The sequence below is a fragment of the Lepidochelys olivacea genome (assembly GCF_965140295.1).
Source record: "Lepidochelys olivacea isolate rLepOli2 genome assembly, chromosome: 11".
NCBI lineage: Eukaryota > Metazoa > Chordata > Testudines > Cheloniidae > Lepidochelys > Lepidochelys olivacea.
This window is the reverse complement of record NC_140421.1, coordinates 53,527,446-53,544,653: the sequence shown is the minus strand read 5'-3', so window position 1 is coordinate 53,544,653 and position 17,208 is coordinate 53,527,446. Positions and strand designations below refer to the sequence as shown.

Here is a 17,208-nt window from a genome sequence, read left to right as displayed (position 1 = left end):
ATAGAAACACAGTAGCTCTGCTTAAGCTAGTCTGCTAAAAATGGCAGCGTGGCCACGGCAGCACCGGCAGCCACTCAGGCTAGCTGCCCAAGTACTTACCCACCAGTCAGGTGGGATTTCAAGTGGCCCTTTGCCTCCTGGTGTACAGTTTGATTCTAAAAGGAAGATAGACAGTGCCACATGGGTTACTCACTTGCTACAAAGCCTTAGAAATTCTGGGAAGTGACTGATGGACTTGTTTCCTCCTCAGAATAGGGATTAACCTCCACAGCAACAAACCCCTGCCTTCTGGAGAACCAGCTGGTGCTGGAGTAAGTTTTAAAAGCTTGCTGTGAAGCAGTAAGCAAAGGATCTACATGGGCTCGGAGAAATTCTATGTCCCATGTTAAGGAGAAGGTCCGATGACATAATTTAAGGAAATACCAATAGATTCTAAGAATTTCAAGACATGACAAAATTTGGTTTGGAACAAGTTGACACAGTCCACTTAAATGTTTTCTTAATTAACACAGACTTTAAAAAATATACTGCAGATGAGCAATAATGCCTATTAGAACATCTACTCCAGACACGCATGATACTGCCCAGGCTTCTGTAACTACATAAAAATCTATCACACTCTAAACTTTGATAGGAATTATCTCCTTTACACTATATGTACGATCTTCTGTGCCTTGTACATATACTTACAAATCTAGAAGAGTTGTCATTTCTTACAGTTTTGGCATTTCCAAAAGCTGGTAGGAAAGAACAAAAAATAAATGAAACATGGTAAAAACATTTAAATACTAAAAAACAAGTCATGACTGTATGTTATGCAAAAACAAAAATAAACAAATCGATGCCTGATGGAAAACAAAGCACTGTCCTGTGTTTGAGACATCATTATCAGTTGCTGAAGATGGATTTATAAAGATCAGTTTAGTCTGAAGTTTTCTAACAATAAGAGCCAGTGAAGAAAAAACTTTCCCAACATTATTGTCAACGTGGTTTTGAACTATGCCTGGCAACTACCAACTTACAACGTGCATGCAACATGAACTCAAAATAAACTGTAGGGCAAGTTAAGGAATTAGATTTCATCCTGTAAAGCTGTGTTTGTCAAATGGAAGTGTGTCACTCACTATTATGAAATATAGTGCTCGTGCTCATTGCAGAAGGCTTTGAGCTAACTTGTCACAAAATATATATCTATACTTTCAGTACTCAAGTAAAGTTGACACTGAGTGAAAAAATATATGTTTCTCAGCTTTAACAAATTTGCATGGAGAGACTATTCTGCGTCAAAGAACTGGAGCCAAAAGACAGAATTTGTTGCTCTTGGAGGCCAGGGTTAAAAGTGACAGAACTGTTTTAAAAAAACAACTTTATACGGTGGAATAAGTCACCTTTTTAACAAACATATAATTAAATACAGTGCTACACACAAGACTCATTTGTAATCATGTACAGAACTAAAAACAAACTTTCCATTATGAAGAATCAGAGACAGTTTTCTCCTAAATTCACTGTTTCTCATGTTAATTTACATTAGCAGTATAGTTAAAAAGCAGAGCATTCCCGTAAGATAACTTATGCAAACATAACATATTTCTGCCATTTTCTTGCATTACAGCTTAGTTTAAATGCAACTGCACATAAAGGCATAGAATATGATCTAAATTGTAAAAAATCTAAAATGCAGCAGCTGGTACTTGGTCATAGCATGATTACTGTTAATCATGGGAAGATATGGTGTCTCTTCTCTTTTACAGGAAGGCAACCAAAAGCAGGACAACACAGCAACAGGCAGCACAAACAGCAATGCTAAATTCTCAAAAGAAGCAAGAAGTGCCCATACACATCATGATTATATAACATCATAGTTTTAAGTCAGGGTTTCTCAAACGGCAGGTCCTGACCCCCCAGAAGAGGTGGATAGCTAACCCCACTTGGTACCAGATACTGTTTCAGCAGCACTAACAGGACCATTGCATGGTACACTGACAGATCTTGCCTGTGAGAGGACATTCATTATCTCTTAGCACATTTCCTATTCCCCTCCCATAGTAAATTTTATGTCCCCTTCCTTCCTTCACTTCCATTTGCATGCCTTTTTCCATAATGCCTCAATACACAGAATCCCACTTTGTTTGCAAAAAGAGAACCCACTGATGGACACGGAATTATATCATAATAATTAAAGAATACGGAGAGAAAATAACTTGAACACTGCATGTAATCTGGTCAGCAAGGTGAAATTATTATAGATTAGACTATAACACTTCCTTGTATGAATGTATTGTTCTATCTTAATAGGGGGCCATTGGAAGGGCTAGCAGGGAGACAAGACAATGAATCTAGATAAGCAACCTTCAAACAAACTCTTGGGGGTAGGGGGAGGCAGCAATTACAACACAACAGCGAAACTATTAACTTCATGGCTCCCTATGTCTCCAAGGAAGATGCAAGTCTTGCTTTCCCAGGGTAGGAGCCCAGAGAGCAAAAAAATACTGAACAGTTAAAAAGCCCTTGTCAGGAGAGGGCTGGGGGAGTCAATTGTGACGGGCTATCAGGGGAACAGGGGTGGACACAGTGAGCAGCTCTACAGAGAAGTCAAAGAGTTAGATCTTTCTCCAGATCCAGGGACAGGCAAGCCTTAGGAAAAGAGAGGCAAGCATATATCCTGGTTTATTGTTTTTAACATCTGTTGTCTCTGAAATCAGGGTGGAGAACGTGCTTGTTAACAGCAAAAATGTTGAGAGAGAGAGAGAGAGAACCCTATTGTCCCTCTGCAAATTTGTGTACACAGTCAATCCCTTACCTCTCTCTAAAAGCGCAAAGTTTCAAAAAGTTCAATGAATAGAAGATTGGTGGGGGCAGAATAGATCTGGACAAGGAGAAGAAGTCTGGAGATAAATGTGAGAAGGGAGGGACAGGCAGTAGAAACAAAACTGAAACTGTTTGAGCACCATATTCCAGAAGTCTTGAGGTCTTTCTGAGTGTAGCCTTCATTGATTTGAGATCTACCATACCATTCTCTCACTAGAAGGGAAAACTTATAATGGAAGCAGGCCCTAAAAGAGACCCAGTTTGGGAATATTTTAATGAAGTAAAATGTGGGTAAGACAGGCATGCATGCAAAATGCAAACAATGCAACAAAGAAATGCAAGGTCTGGTTGCCTAAATAAAACAACGTCATGGGAAGTTTTGCTTGTTTTGTTAAAATATTATATGTTTGCTGTTGAAGAAAAAATCCAGAATACATAACGTCGTCGTTTTAGTTAAATAAAACAATTTAAATGTCTGTCTGGTGATGTTCTCCTCCTAATATAGCAAGGCAAGAAAATCCTCCAAATATTAATGATTAACCTGTTGAATTGGAGATAGTTCACCTCCCAATGGCTTCATAAATATCTGCTTCAATTACCTTTGGTAAATGAAATAACCAAACAATCATTCATTTTCTGATATAGCTGTAAAACTAATCTGAAAAGTTTTCTAAATAAATCACTTAAAAATGTATAGTGTGTACCTTCTAAAAATGAAACCTACATCTATCTCTGAGTTGTGAAGAATATATATTAAGGTTATAACAACCAACAAGAATGCACTTTTATGTAGAAATCCATGATTACATCAAGTTTTCCTGACCAGTGATTTAAATCACCCTGTCTAAAATCCTTTTGTTCTAAATAAATACTTGGCTTTATAAGGCTGTTTGGTCACTCATTACCACTCCCATAGCTCCCTAAGAGAAACAAACTGCAGATAGAAAAGGAGTACTTGTGGCACCTTAGAGACTAACAAATTTATTTGAGCAGACGCTTTCGTGAGCTATGAACCCAAGGTACGCAGATCTACTAAGTTAATCATGGTTGATCACAGCAGACTGCAGTCGGAGAGTGAAAGACTAGCAGGTGACAGCTAGATACCTGAGACACATTCACAAAGAAATCAGAAGGGAACAAAAGTGCAGTTAGCCCAGAAGCTGACATCCTCATTTGCTTCCTTACTAAAAACCCACTCTTTCAGTATTGCCAATAAAGAATCAATTTAAACAAAAATAGTTCTATTTAAAAAGAACCTTCCACAGCTGAATAACTGTAAGGCTTATTTCTGGAATCCTATAAAGCACCAACTATGCTTTCAGATACTGTAAATAACAAAGCCAGCTGACCTGGTAGGAGGATGCAGTACAGGAAGCAATGTATTTTCTACACGCATTATTAGATCCTTACCTTCAAGCACTGGATTTGACTGTAAAAGTTGTTCTTTTACTTGATTAACTTCTGCTCCTTTTCCACAAACAGCTGCTACATAAGACATAACAAGCTTGCTGGCCTCTGAGGGGTGTAGATTAGAGGATAAAAAAAGATCAAAGTGAGAAATAGTCCTGAAAACTGGCACAAATATTTTATTTATTATGCAAATATTTTAGTTATTATGCAGGCTTGTGTACCTTAACATTTTTACCATTCCAGCAGGAGTTAAAGACCCCAATCCTCCTCCACATATCTCTTTCTTCTTGATACTACTCAGGCCCTGATGGTGTGATGAGGCTCATGCACTCAGACCCCTGTGAGCACATTGAGACCTAATGATTTCAATGGCCTGGACCCAAGCAAAACGATGCTGAACACTAGTGAACCAAGCATATATAGGTTCTTTTCCATTCGGCTTGAGTAAAAGTGACTCAACAAGCTAACAGTATGAAAAATCATCTGCAACATGTCAGGCTACGGACAATGGGACTTAACATTGCAAAATGCAAAAGCCAATAAAACTACTAAATCAGTCAGTCAGTCATTAGATTTAGTAGATTTATTTGGCTTTTGCATATTATATATCAAATCACACACGTACACACGCATCACATAACGGTAGCTATAAAAGTCTAAATAAGTAATTAATGCAGTCTATTTTAAAACAGATTACAGAATACAAACCATTAATTTAGTCAATGAACATAATTTCACTGTGTTAATTTTAACATAAACAAGTTTGAACAAGTTCTGAAATTGTTAAAATCCCAGTTATGTAAACATCAAATCAGTGTCAATGACCCATCCAAATAATATAAGTAAAGATTACATAAAACAAATAGTCTGGATCTTATGATAATATTGTTTAGCAAAGAGAGCAGCTGTGACAGGAGCTGAGCAAGTAAGGTTTAAAACAGGTATGCAGTGTTTAATATGATGCAAGATTGCCCAATTTGGGGTAACTCACAGGATATGCATTAATACAACTTTAAATACAATATAATTACTAACAGCAGGAATCCCACTCAAATCAATACAATGATCATAAAAACTCATTTACTTTCTCCTTTCAAAGATCTGGTACATATTTAAGGGTCTGATTTCAGCAAAGAACAAACAAACAAATGGTTTCTCCTTGAATTTTGATGCTCTTCTGTTTAAGCAAAATTTGCTTAGTATTAACTGGTTGTTTCTGTCCCTAAGTTGAAATTCAGCAAACAGACACAGATAGGTATGGCAGGCCTGTGCCCAGGGCCTCATCTCCTGGAATCACATGAGTTCAGCAGAATCTCAGCTTTCATTTTTACAAAGGTTCCCAGCCCTCACCGGTTGCAAAGAAAAGCGTGAAAATGGGACCCAAGTCAAACCAATGCAGTGATGCCTACCCCAGTCCGCCAATAGCCTGAAACAATAGCTCTTTCCAGAAGGTATCCTCTACAACTGACACTGCTCTTGCCAACCCTGCCAATACCACAGCAACATTGGAAAGTATTGGAAGAGGGGATGATGGGGAAAGTGGGGGACAGGGGTGCACAGGCTGCTATTCCAGATGGAAAGGAGAGCAACTGCCATCACCCCAGCCTCTGCGGTGCGGGAGCAAGACTCTAGCACACAGACTAGAGTGACTAGACAGAAAGTGTGAAAAATCAGGACAGGGGATGGAGGGGTAATAGATGCAAAAAGCCCCAAATATCGGGACTGTCCCTATAAAATCGGGACATCTGGTCACCCTAACACAGACAGTTACACCGTCTGCTTCAACCACAGCTTGCCTTTACAAGGCTTCGCAAACACGTAATATTTCGAGATGTAGAGGTATAAAATAAGATCATTCACAAAATTCTTCAGGATTTGGGGGCTATTTGGAGTATTTTTAATAGGCTAAAAAAGAGCAGGGCCATTTCTCCTTATAAACACTCCACAAAAAGCTCCATTTTCCTGAGTGACAGGTTTCAGAGCGCTAGCCATGTTAGTCTGTATCAGCAAAAACGAGGAGTCCTTGTGGCACCTTAGAGACTAACAAATTTATTTATTTCACGGGCTATAACCCACCTCATCAGATGCATGGAGTGAAAAATACAGTAGGCAGGTATAAATATACAGCACATGAAAAGATGGGAGGTTCCTTACCAAGTGTGGGGCAGTCAGTGCTAATGAGGCCAGTTCAATCAGGGTGGATGTGGCCCATTCCCAACAGTTGACAAGAAGGTGTGAGTATCAACAGAGGGAAAATTACTTTTTGTAGTGACCCAGCCACTCCCAGTCTTTATACCCACCTGGGGGAAGTGAAGAAACAGATTGACAGAGGCATAAGGGTACTCAGAAGTCACCTACTACAGGAGAGGCCCAACAAAGAAAATAACAGAATGCCACTAGCCATCACCTACAGCCCCCAACTAAAACCTCTCCCACGCATCATCAAGTATTACAACCTATCCTGAAGGACGATCCCTCACTCTCACAGACCTTGGGATACAGGCCAGTCCTCGCTTACAGACAACACCCCAACCTGAAGCAAATACTCACAAGCAACTACACACCACACAATAGAAACACTAACTCAGGAACCAACCCCTGCAACAAACCCCGTTGCCAACTCTGTCCGCATATCTATTCAAGGGACACCATCATAGGACCTAACCACATCAGCCACACCATCAGGGGCTTGTTCACCTACACATCTACCAATGTGATATATGCCATCATGTGCCAGCAATACCCCTCTGCCATGTACATTGGCCAAACCGGACAGTCTCTATGCAAAAGAATAAATGGACACAAATCAGACATCAAAAATTTTAACATTCAAAAACCAGTAGGTGAGCACTTCAATCTCCCTGGACACTCAATAACAGACTTAAAAGTGCCCATTCTTCAACCAAAAAACTTCAGAAACAGACTTCAGTGAGAAACTGCCGAACTGAAATTAATTTTGAAACTTGACACCATCAAATTAGGCTTGAATAAAGACTGGGAGTGGCTAGGTCATTACAATAAGTAATTTTCCCTCTGTTGATACTCACACCTTCTTGTCAACTGTTGGGAATAAGCCACATCCACCCTGATCGAATTGGCCTCATTAGCACTGACCGCCACTCCAATTTGGTAAGGCAACTCCCATCTTTGTCTGCCTACTGTATTTTTCACTCCATGCATTTGATGAAGTGGGTTATAGCCCAGGAAAGCTTATGCCCAAATACATTGGTTAGTCTCTAAGGTGCCACAAGGACTCCTCATTGATTTTTCTGAGTGTCTCCCCTGTTACACCTGATGTACAGACAGGCAAACAAATTAGGGCAAAAATAAGAACTGACTTGAATCTTTGATGGTCAACAAAAGTCAGGTACTTTTTTTAAAAAAATGTACACGCTTCTGCATGTCCTACTTGCAGATTAGAATAAAAACAGAAGTATCAAAATACATGAAAAGCTATTCTCTTGGTCTCTTATTCCAGTCTGCCTCAACCCACTATGTACCAGAAACATAATGAAACTCCCAATCAGCTTTCTAGCCAAAGAAGTCTGGATAATTTTGGATATACATCCAAACTTTTACTTTATTTCAACATATGAGAAAAACCTATGCAAGTCTCCAAGTACCTTTGACAGATTAGAAATATTAGGACAAAAAAAGCAGTAGCAAGACATCCTCTTTGTACAAGAAAATGCAATCCACAAAACCAAGAATATTTCCACACGTTGGGGAAACCCATGAGAATGCCACCAGAGTAAATACTCCTGTCTGTCCAAATATTCTTCTCACAGAGATCTCAGAAAGGACAAAACATCTGCAACACAATCCTGTCTACTACACACACTCAAGTCTACAAGACAGTTGACACCACCTCATGGTCAATGGTATGAAAGGCTTCTGATAGATCTAATAATACCAGCATAAACATTCTCCAAATCTTAACCAAAACCAAAAGATATCAGCGTCAAGTGATGTTTTTTAGCAAATGTTGAACAAGTCTTTTCAATGCTACATGTTAACTTCATATTAATACCTTTTATACATCGGAAAGGGTAGCCATATTGGAGGTGAAAGCAATCCATTTATTTAACTACACTTATTTTCCCAAAAAACTAAAAAGAGGCTGATCTAAAGAGTTGACTTAATGCAGTAATATGAATCTGTCATAGAAAACGTATGAGCAGAAGTGGCTGATGAGCTAAGGGATAAAGACTGATTTAAATCTAGATTCGCTGTCTGAACACATGCTCAGGTTAGGGTTGCCAATTTTGGTTGGACATATTCCTGGAGGTTTCATCACAGGACAATCTTTAATTAAAGATTTTTTTTAATTCCTGGAGACTCCCGGACAATCCTAGGCAACCCTAGCTCAGGTGTTAAGTGGAATGATATTCTGTTTCTACATGGACGTTCTTAAGAGTCTCAACCTTAGGCTCTAATTTCCCTCCCCCGTGAGTTGGGTGGGTGGAATGCTTGCAATCTTTCTGGGTGAAAAAGAGCTTTTGGCAGTTGGACTAGTGATCAGATGAGGTAGGACACGCGAGTTGGAGCTTCATGCCCATCCTCCACAAAAAAGATCCCTCAGTGCTGAAGGAGCCATTTTCAGTGGAGCAGTAGAGGGGAATGGAGACAAGAAATGGAAAACTGTCAGGCCTTTCTGTGGAGAATAAAGTACTGTGTATCTCTCTGTTTACAAAGCACCCATTCTGTATGGTATGAAGGCAGTAGCAGGGCATTACAAATGATTGTGTCCCTTTTTTATCTGTTCAGTTTTAAAACAAAACAAGTTAAGAGTTGTTTCAGGTTTTATGCTTCCCTCCCAAATCTCCTGAGCCAATCAGTTTTTCTCCCTGCCCTGTTGGGTTAGACCTTCGCAAAAACAACAGGGGAAAGCTATGAAACTAGTTACACACAAAGTGCTGCTGAAAGCACAAAATAAACAAATATTCTCTCTAATCTCTTCCAGTTATTGTAGTCCAAAAGGATCCACTTGAAACAGCAGGGAAGAAATTACTGAGACAAACATGATTTTTTTGTTGGCGGCATCCCCTAAAGGATCACAGCTAGGTTTAAACTGGACAGTAGCTGTGAGGAAATGGAAGATCTTTACCATGGATCAAAGGCTCCTAATGATGCTGAGACAATCAGGCTGATGTGCAGCAGTGAAATAAGAGACTACTCTGCATGCCTAAGTGTTCCTCAGCTATCTGATCTGACAAATCTCCCTAAACAGTCCAAATTCTTTGGGAAGGGCTACTCAAGCTTTGAGTGAAAAACGAACTAAAGCAGCAAATAAGTGAATGTAATGTAATTTAGGGTAAGTGTGCACTTTCTGATGACATCAGGATAAATCCGGAGCAATATATATATCACTAAAGAATTCCTTTCAACTATTAATGAAGTTTGAACTACTGTGCAGTGAACTTGTTTTAAGGGAATTTAAGATTATTTTTAATATGCTTATTTACTCAGTAGACCACCCATCACAGAACTGGAAAAGGAAAGAATTACAGAATGTCAAAGCCTCTCATTCAGGATTCACAAAAGGGGCAATAAAGAAAAGGACATAACTTTTGAGAATGCACATTAAGAATACTAAGGTGCAAAACCCTTCCAACCCTATGTCCCCCAAATGAAGCAACTCTCTATGCAGTCTTACAATATGTACACTTGGTGGTTTAATTTTCCACCAATTTTACTTTTGTTTACTGGATGCATAATAAGCCATAAGTCTTCCTGCCTTCAGAAACAATCGCTCAGATGATGTAGAAACAAATTTAAGTGTTCTGTACCTGCTGTTTCTTTTCCTCAGCAGCTCTATTAAATTGCTATTTGAGACTATAATGCAATTGATTTTTTTTTAAATGAGCTTTCAAGGTGAACAGTTATGAAAGTGACATTTACCCCCACACAATTCCATACTTTTCAATGAACTGAGAATTTTCTCAAATTATTCCAGCTTTGCTTGAGAGAAATGCAGTTATCTTGTACGCTTGCCAGTGTACTAAGTGTAGCTGAGCACAGCATGAGAGATTTCATTTCCAAAGCCATCACCATTATGGTTTTTATATAAATAGTGTATGAAATTAAAAGTCCTATATTTAAAGGCTTTGGTGAATGCTTTCCAGGGTTTTCAACCAATCCCAAAAGGGCAGGGGAGGTCCAGTTTTCACAGGCTTGGAGTGTATTCTGCAAGGCAAGTGAATCCTGAATTTATTTTGACCTTTGCAATATAGCGTCACCAAAAGGATGATTTGCACATCGATATCATGACATCGCACCAGTACAATGGAATTGCATTTATGCAACAACACTCAATGCAATGTCACACCTGCACTAACACATATCATGATGCAATTAGTTTACTGCATGGAGCAACTGCAAAGAGATAACTCCAACACCCTCTCATATTTTTGGAGGGGAGCATGGAGAAGACAAAGCTGTATATTACCTGTTTTTCCAGCTCCACTCTCTCCAGTAATAAGAATACACTGATCTTTATCCTGGTCCCTGAGGGATCTGTATGCTTCATCTGACAGAGCAAAGCTGTAAAGTAAAAGATGATGAATTTAGCAGAGAAATAAGCAAATGTCATCAAGACTATATATATATATATCATCAAGACATTATATATATATATAAAATATGTCCTTGAGGTTCAGATAGCATTAAAACAATGCTATGTAGCTTACTAAGCACTATACCAAGTGATAAATGGAGAACTGAAGCTTCTTTGGAATCCTATGAGCCAAGAAAGTCTAACATGGATGTTCGTGATTACTGATTTATTTCATAATTACAGTTCTAGAATGGGCCTGGGAAAGAAATAGAAGTTACTTCCCTCCACCACACTCTTTTAGAGACTCATTAAAGCCTTCAGAATTTGCAGACATACATCCGTCCGTGTAAGTATTCATTTAGCTGCCACTATAAGAAATGCCAGTATTTTCAGAGTCAAGTAACAACGTAAGTTTACAACCCACAATCAAAGCACTGCAATGAGATATTGTATCAACTTGTTATTTCAACTATATTTGTGGTTAGAATTTATCTTATTCATATCACTACTAACATGCAAGAAGGGGGTTGATGCTCTGCTCTTCCACTGAGAGGAAGATGCTTCAGGCTGGAAATCAGTCAAACCTCCATTGTGATCTTATACTTTCCCCTGGCACATACTTCCCCAATTCCACTCCTTCATTCAAGCAAATTTCCTCCAAACCACTGCATGTTATATTCCAAAACAATTTCCCCTCTAAAGAAGTGGGAGAAACCCTTAAAAATCTTATTAAAATATTATGAATATAATTTGAATGGTTAAAGTACACACGGCATGTTTAAAACATTAACTATCAGTCCGTGGCTTGTCATTGTTCCTCGGCATATTTTCATGTTTTCTGATTAGCTGAATTACTGACATTTGGAAACCAAATTTAGGGTGGCGTTACATAATTTGGAGCTAAAAAACAGATTAAGAATTGACATCATCTTCTCTGCACTAGCAGAGACTTCAGGCCTACTATACAGGAACATACACACACACAGGCCACGAGACAAAATCATAGCAATTTGTCGGACAATTTGGATCTTTGGCTGACAATGAAACTGTATACAGCACATCATACAGTGCTATTAAGAGTGCTATCTATTGTACTGCCAACATTACTTCCTGCAGCACCTGGTTGTTCCCTGAAGATCTCATTCAAGTACTAACTAGGCCTGATCTTGCTTAGTTTATAACATTAGACACAGCTCAAGATGGTTTGGAAACATCCATGCCCAACAAGACGCAGAAACAAGACGCTAACTGGTAACTCATATTTAAGAACAGATTGATGCACTAGCCACTTTAACCACAGCAAACCAAAGATGTCCAACTCCTCTTGATGTATCTGGCATTGATGAGGAGATTCCTAAAACTTTTAATTCTGCTCTGGAGACCCATTCATCTTTAGAATTTGAACTCAATGATTCAACTAGATGTGAAAATTGTTTAAAGTACAAGAAAGTAGAGAGCTCTAATGTGTTTAACACTGAAATAGAGTTGATTTGCGATATGGCCAGCATGTAACAACAGTAGCAAAGAAAAGACTCCACTGCTGCCGAGAGACCATGATGCAATTCCTGGCAGCAGCCCTATTGTCACATATCCAAAGTACAGTTGCTAGATTCACAAGATTCTCTGGTAGGACACATTCAGGAAGAGAATAATATTCCTTAAAGGTGCTGCAGATAAACTTGCAAAGTTGAGAGTGTAACACATGCCTCTTAGACTTATCTGTGTAAATATGTTCATCATAGTTAATTTTAAGCAACATTCTTTCAAAGCAATCTGTGAGGGAAGAAGCAAAATGGGCCAGGGGGCAGAGAAGAGATCACAGAATCATAGAACTGGAAGGGACCTCAAGAGGTCATCTAGTCCAGTCCCCTGCACTCAGGGCAGGACTAAGTGTTATCTAGACCAGTGCTTCTCAAGCTATCTGATGTGAGGGACCGGCAACTTTTTTTTTTCCTAATGTGCGCGCAGACCGGCAGCCGATGGCTCATGGACTGGCACCAGACCGCAGACCACCACTTTGAGTAGCACTGATCTAGACCATATCCCTGACAAGTGTTTGTCCAACCTGCTCTTAAAAATCCCCAATGATGGAGATGCTACAACCTCCCTAAGCAATTTATTCCAGTGCTTAACTATTCTGACAGTTAGGAAATTTTTCCTAATGTCCAAACTAAACTGCCCTTGCTGCAATTTAAACCCATTGCTTCTTGTCCTATCCTCAGAGGTTAAGAACAACAATTTTTCTCCCGCCTCCTTGTAACAACCTTTTATGTACTTGAAAACTGTTATGTCCCCTCTCAGTCTTCGCTTCTCCAGAGACTGAACAAACCCAATTTTTTCAATCTTCCTTCAGAGGTCATGTTTTCTAGACCTTTAATCATTTTTGTTGTTCTTCTCTGGATTTTCTCCAATTTGTCCACATCTTTCCTGAAACGTGGCACCCAAAACTGGACACAATACTCCAGCTGAGGCCTAATCAGCGCGGAGTAGAACTGAAGAATTATTTTTTGTGTCTTGCTTACAATACTCCTGCTAATACATCCCAGAATGATGTTTCCTTTTTTGCAACAGCGTTACACTGTTGACTCATATTTATCTTGTAATCCACTATAACTCCTAGATCCCTTTAAACAGTACTCCTTCCCAGGCAGATGGGATATTAACAACGCAAGCTGTGGTTTCCATGGGTTTGTTTCTGGAAGACAGCTTTCATATAAACACTACAGTGTCATTTTTTAAGTGAAGTCACAGAATGGTTAGCTCACCAAGCCCATCCAGCCATAGAATCCAGTGCCGTTTGTCCTTCAAACTGTCTCATCCATCATCTCCAAGAATACCACCCCAGCACAAACAAATGGCATTTCTACTACTGAAGTACCAGGTTTGCAAACATCAGTCCTCACTTGACACAGGGGGGCTGGAACAATTTGTATAGTGGGGGTGCTGAGAGCCATTGAAGCAAACTGTAAACAGTGTATATAATGGAAACTACTTTGAGCCAGTGGGTGTAGCAGCATCACCAGCACCCCTAGTTCCAGCACCTCTGCTTGACAGTATTACACCAGAAAACAGTGTGGAGACCTCACTGGCAATTTTAGGGCAACCAACACATTCCTAATTCATATCTTGAATGTGTCACCTTAAAATCATTCACCTCTAACAAGGCTACTGAATTCTCTAGTGCTGAAATGCCACTATCACTAGCCCTACATGGATTGTACAGCATTAGTGATTGTCTTCAAACACACACAATCAATCACCTCAGAAGAACAATGCACAAGCAACGAAGTCTTTCTTCACACAGAAACTTGAAGTATAAGGTCATAAACAACCACCAGAAATTTAAAAGAAAGGAAAACAGTCATTTTTATCCAAATCACCTGGCCTTGCATAATTCAGCCAGGGCTGTTGTGTGTTTATTTGGAACGTTTTCTTTTTCTGACGAAACCTCACCACTATACAATGCTGGAAAGCCTAATACAATCTTCAAATAGCATATCAAAGAGTATATCCAGACACACAAGACAAATCAAGTTCACTTACACTGACAAAAAATTCACACACACAGTTAATAAAACTTTCTTCATGCAAGTTGTATGTTTACCCTGAAGTTCAGGCTATGCCTTTCACAAATTAAGTTCTAGATGGCATAGCCCAGGTAGTGTTTTAGTAGCAAGCCTTTTAAAGAATTTTCTGCATTCGTGGCACTGCCTACACAGAATTAGTGCCATCTGTGTCAGAGTTTGGAACATAAATGTTTATTTAAAATAAAAAAGTAACAGATTCACCCATCATGTCTAATTTAACAATACACCATTATTGTAGAGTATTTTATACATTTTCTATCCTCTTCTTGCTGTGCAATAAAAATTAGATCCCTACCCCTTTCCAGGTACATCCTCTATTCGTTATAAACGATTAAAAATGGTCTCATGCTCTGTAAAAATAGATCTCAGTTTAGTTTTTATCATAATTTAACGACCACAAATAATCCTTCTACTTCTCCTTTTCTTTTGGTAGCATTAACGTGTACTCCTCAGTGATGTCAACATTCATAAACCTAAACCACATGCCACTCTTCTGAGCCACCATATAATTACAGAACCTAAATAGATCTTTAAAGTAGTTCTTAGCTAAAAGACAGTTGTGAACCGTATGATTTGAATTATTTTATGAGTGTGTCAGCAATGTCATTTACCACACTTTATTATAAACTCTTCTTTCATTTGTAAGTTTTAATATAAAAGTCAACCATGTTATTCTCCTACCACATCAAGGATACAATATTTACTGAAGTTCTCCCTTAGTTGAGATCTAAGTATAGGAACAATTTGAATCCTAAATGCTACCCATATCTAGATCAATCACGACGTTCCTTGTTCTATAGCCATAGTACTTTTCATAGCACAAAGTGTTTAGGCTGTGTACTTTCAAACAACTGGAATGATCACTGATTTTGAAAAGTTTGTTTTGACCCCAGTATTTTGTTTTGTTTTCTTTACATCCATTTCATAGAATCATAGGATATCAGGGTTGGAAGGGACCTCAGAAGGTCATCTAATCGAACCCCCTGCTCAAAGCAGGACCAATCCCCAATTTTTGCCCCAGGTCCCTAAATGGCCCCCTCAAGGATTGAACTCACAACCCTGGGTTTTTATGCTGGAGTACACGTTCACTGAGGACTTGCTAATCAGAGAAATAAAACTAAAGAACATAAATATCTGAAAGTTAATCACTACATTGAGACTACATCCATGAATGCAAAAAGCATTGACAATCTTCATTCCCCTACCAAGCTCTATGCTCCACTTTTACTTGCAAGTTTCAGAGTACTTGCAAGGAATTTTCAATTTTAACTACAATGCATTACTGCCCACCTCCACCAACTATTGTCTTCTATCCCCATCCGTAGTACTCAGCTTTCCTTTGCTTCCCTCCCTCCAGTCTCTTAGACATCATCCTTTTAGCAAAGGACACTTAGGGCCAGATTTAAAATCCCAACAGGCACCTTTCCAAATTTGGCCTTTAATGACTGTATCCTGTCTCTTCCTGCCTCCAAACTTTTGCTCCCTTCCCAGCAGTAATCACTCACCACCTACCTGAGTGCTCAAGATTGCCTCCACTGCCCCCCTCTAAATTCCTTTGCTCTTGTTTTCATAACAATCATCTGTCATCTTCCCTTTCTTAGCAAAACCTAGAAAAATGTCATGATTTAAATAAAACAATGTCATTGTTTAAATAAAAATAGTCATTGTTGTTTAAATACCACTCCCAAAACAACTTCTTTGATCATTTTCATTCTGGCATCTGTCCCTTTCACAATAGTAAAATACCCTTCTACATGTGGTTAACCACCATGGACTAGCTGATGATTTTCTCTCACCTCAGCACTAACCAGGGCCGGCTCCAGCTTTTTTGCCGCCCCAAGCGGCGAAGAAGAAAAAAAAAAAGAAAAACCCGATTGAGCTGCCGCCGAAGTGGAAGAGACAGAATGAAGGATTCGCCACTGAATTGCCGCCAAAGACCCAGACGTGCTGCCCCAGGCACCTGCTTCCTTGGCTGGTGCCTGGAGCTGGCCCTGGCACTAGCTACTCTTTCCTCACCCTTCTTAGTCCTGGAGGTTTGTCTTCGTAATTCCCCCACCTTATCTCTTCCCCTGCTTGCAGTTACTTAGAATGTTCCCCATGCTAATCAGACAGCAGTGTCTTCTGTTTCCTTGTCTCTCCACAGCAGGTGGCAGATCCTCCCCTCCAAGCTGCCTCCACCATCTGGAATAGACTCCATGTCTCTGAGCCTAACTGAATCCTTGATTCTTTTCAGATCCCATGTTAAGGCCTATTGCTTTGTCTTGGAATGTAACTTCTAACTCATTCTCTACTTTAAAAAAATTCTATTTTTTGAGTCTTCCAATTTACTTATACTTAGTCACTCTCCTTGGAACTCAGCCATTGTAATCCTCTTCTACCCCATCACAGATAAGCATATTGCCAGGCTATACTGTAAACGATATGCAGTTAATTATATTTGCACGTGTAGAGGATAATCTGTTTGATATTTTTATGTTAATACAGAAGTATTAATAAATTAGTAAATTGTAATTTATCAAGTTTGAGTAAAATTCAGAGTAACTTTCATTATTTCCTTGCTGCCACAACATCTAAATGGATACCAATCAGAGAGAGATTCAAAGAAAACAACAATTGCAAACAAATCAGCGCTTCTCTCCCACTCTGAGTTGGGGGAAACAACAAAACCCAGCTGGGTATCAAGAATCTCAGTGCCTTTAAAGACTGGGATCAACATGGAAGAGTGCTGTGTAAATCGTTTTTGAAATTTTATTTTGCTAAACATTACTCTATTTTTGGGAAGGGAATGAAGCTATTCAGCTATCCAGGTTTTAAAAAATACTATCACCATGTATTAAAAAGGTA

The 17,208-nt window shown here is 39.2% G+C and overlaps 1 protein-coding gene across 5 annotated transcripts in view; it reads right to left on the bottom strand.

Annotated features, from left to right (window-relative positions):
* Positions 1 to 17,208, bottom strand: part of MYO1B (myosin IB) — a 185,098-nt gene that overhangs the window by 80,368 nt on the left and 87,522 nt on the right. For all 5 annotated transcript variants that reach the window (XM_084643733.1, XM_084643735.1, XM_084643732.1 and 2 more), the window contains exons 4-6: positions 10,670 to 10,764; positions 4,222 to 4,326; positions 691 to 737 (exon numbers count right to left, since the gene is read on the bottom strand). In XM_084643733.1, the coding sequence (XP_084499859.1) occupies positions 691 to 737; positions 4,222 to 4,326; positions 10,670 to 10,764 (247 nt within the window). The remainder of the gene's footprint in view (positions 1 to 690; positions 738 to 4,221; positions 4,327 to 10,669; positions 10,765 to 17,208) is intronic.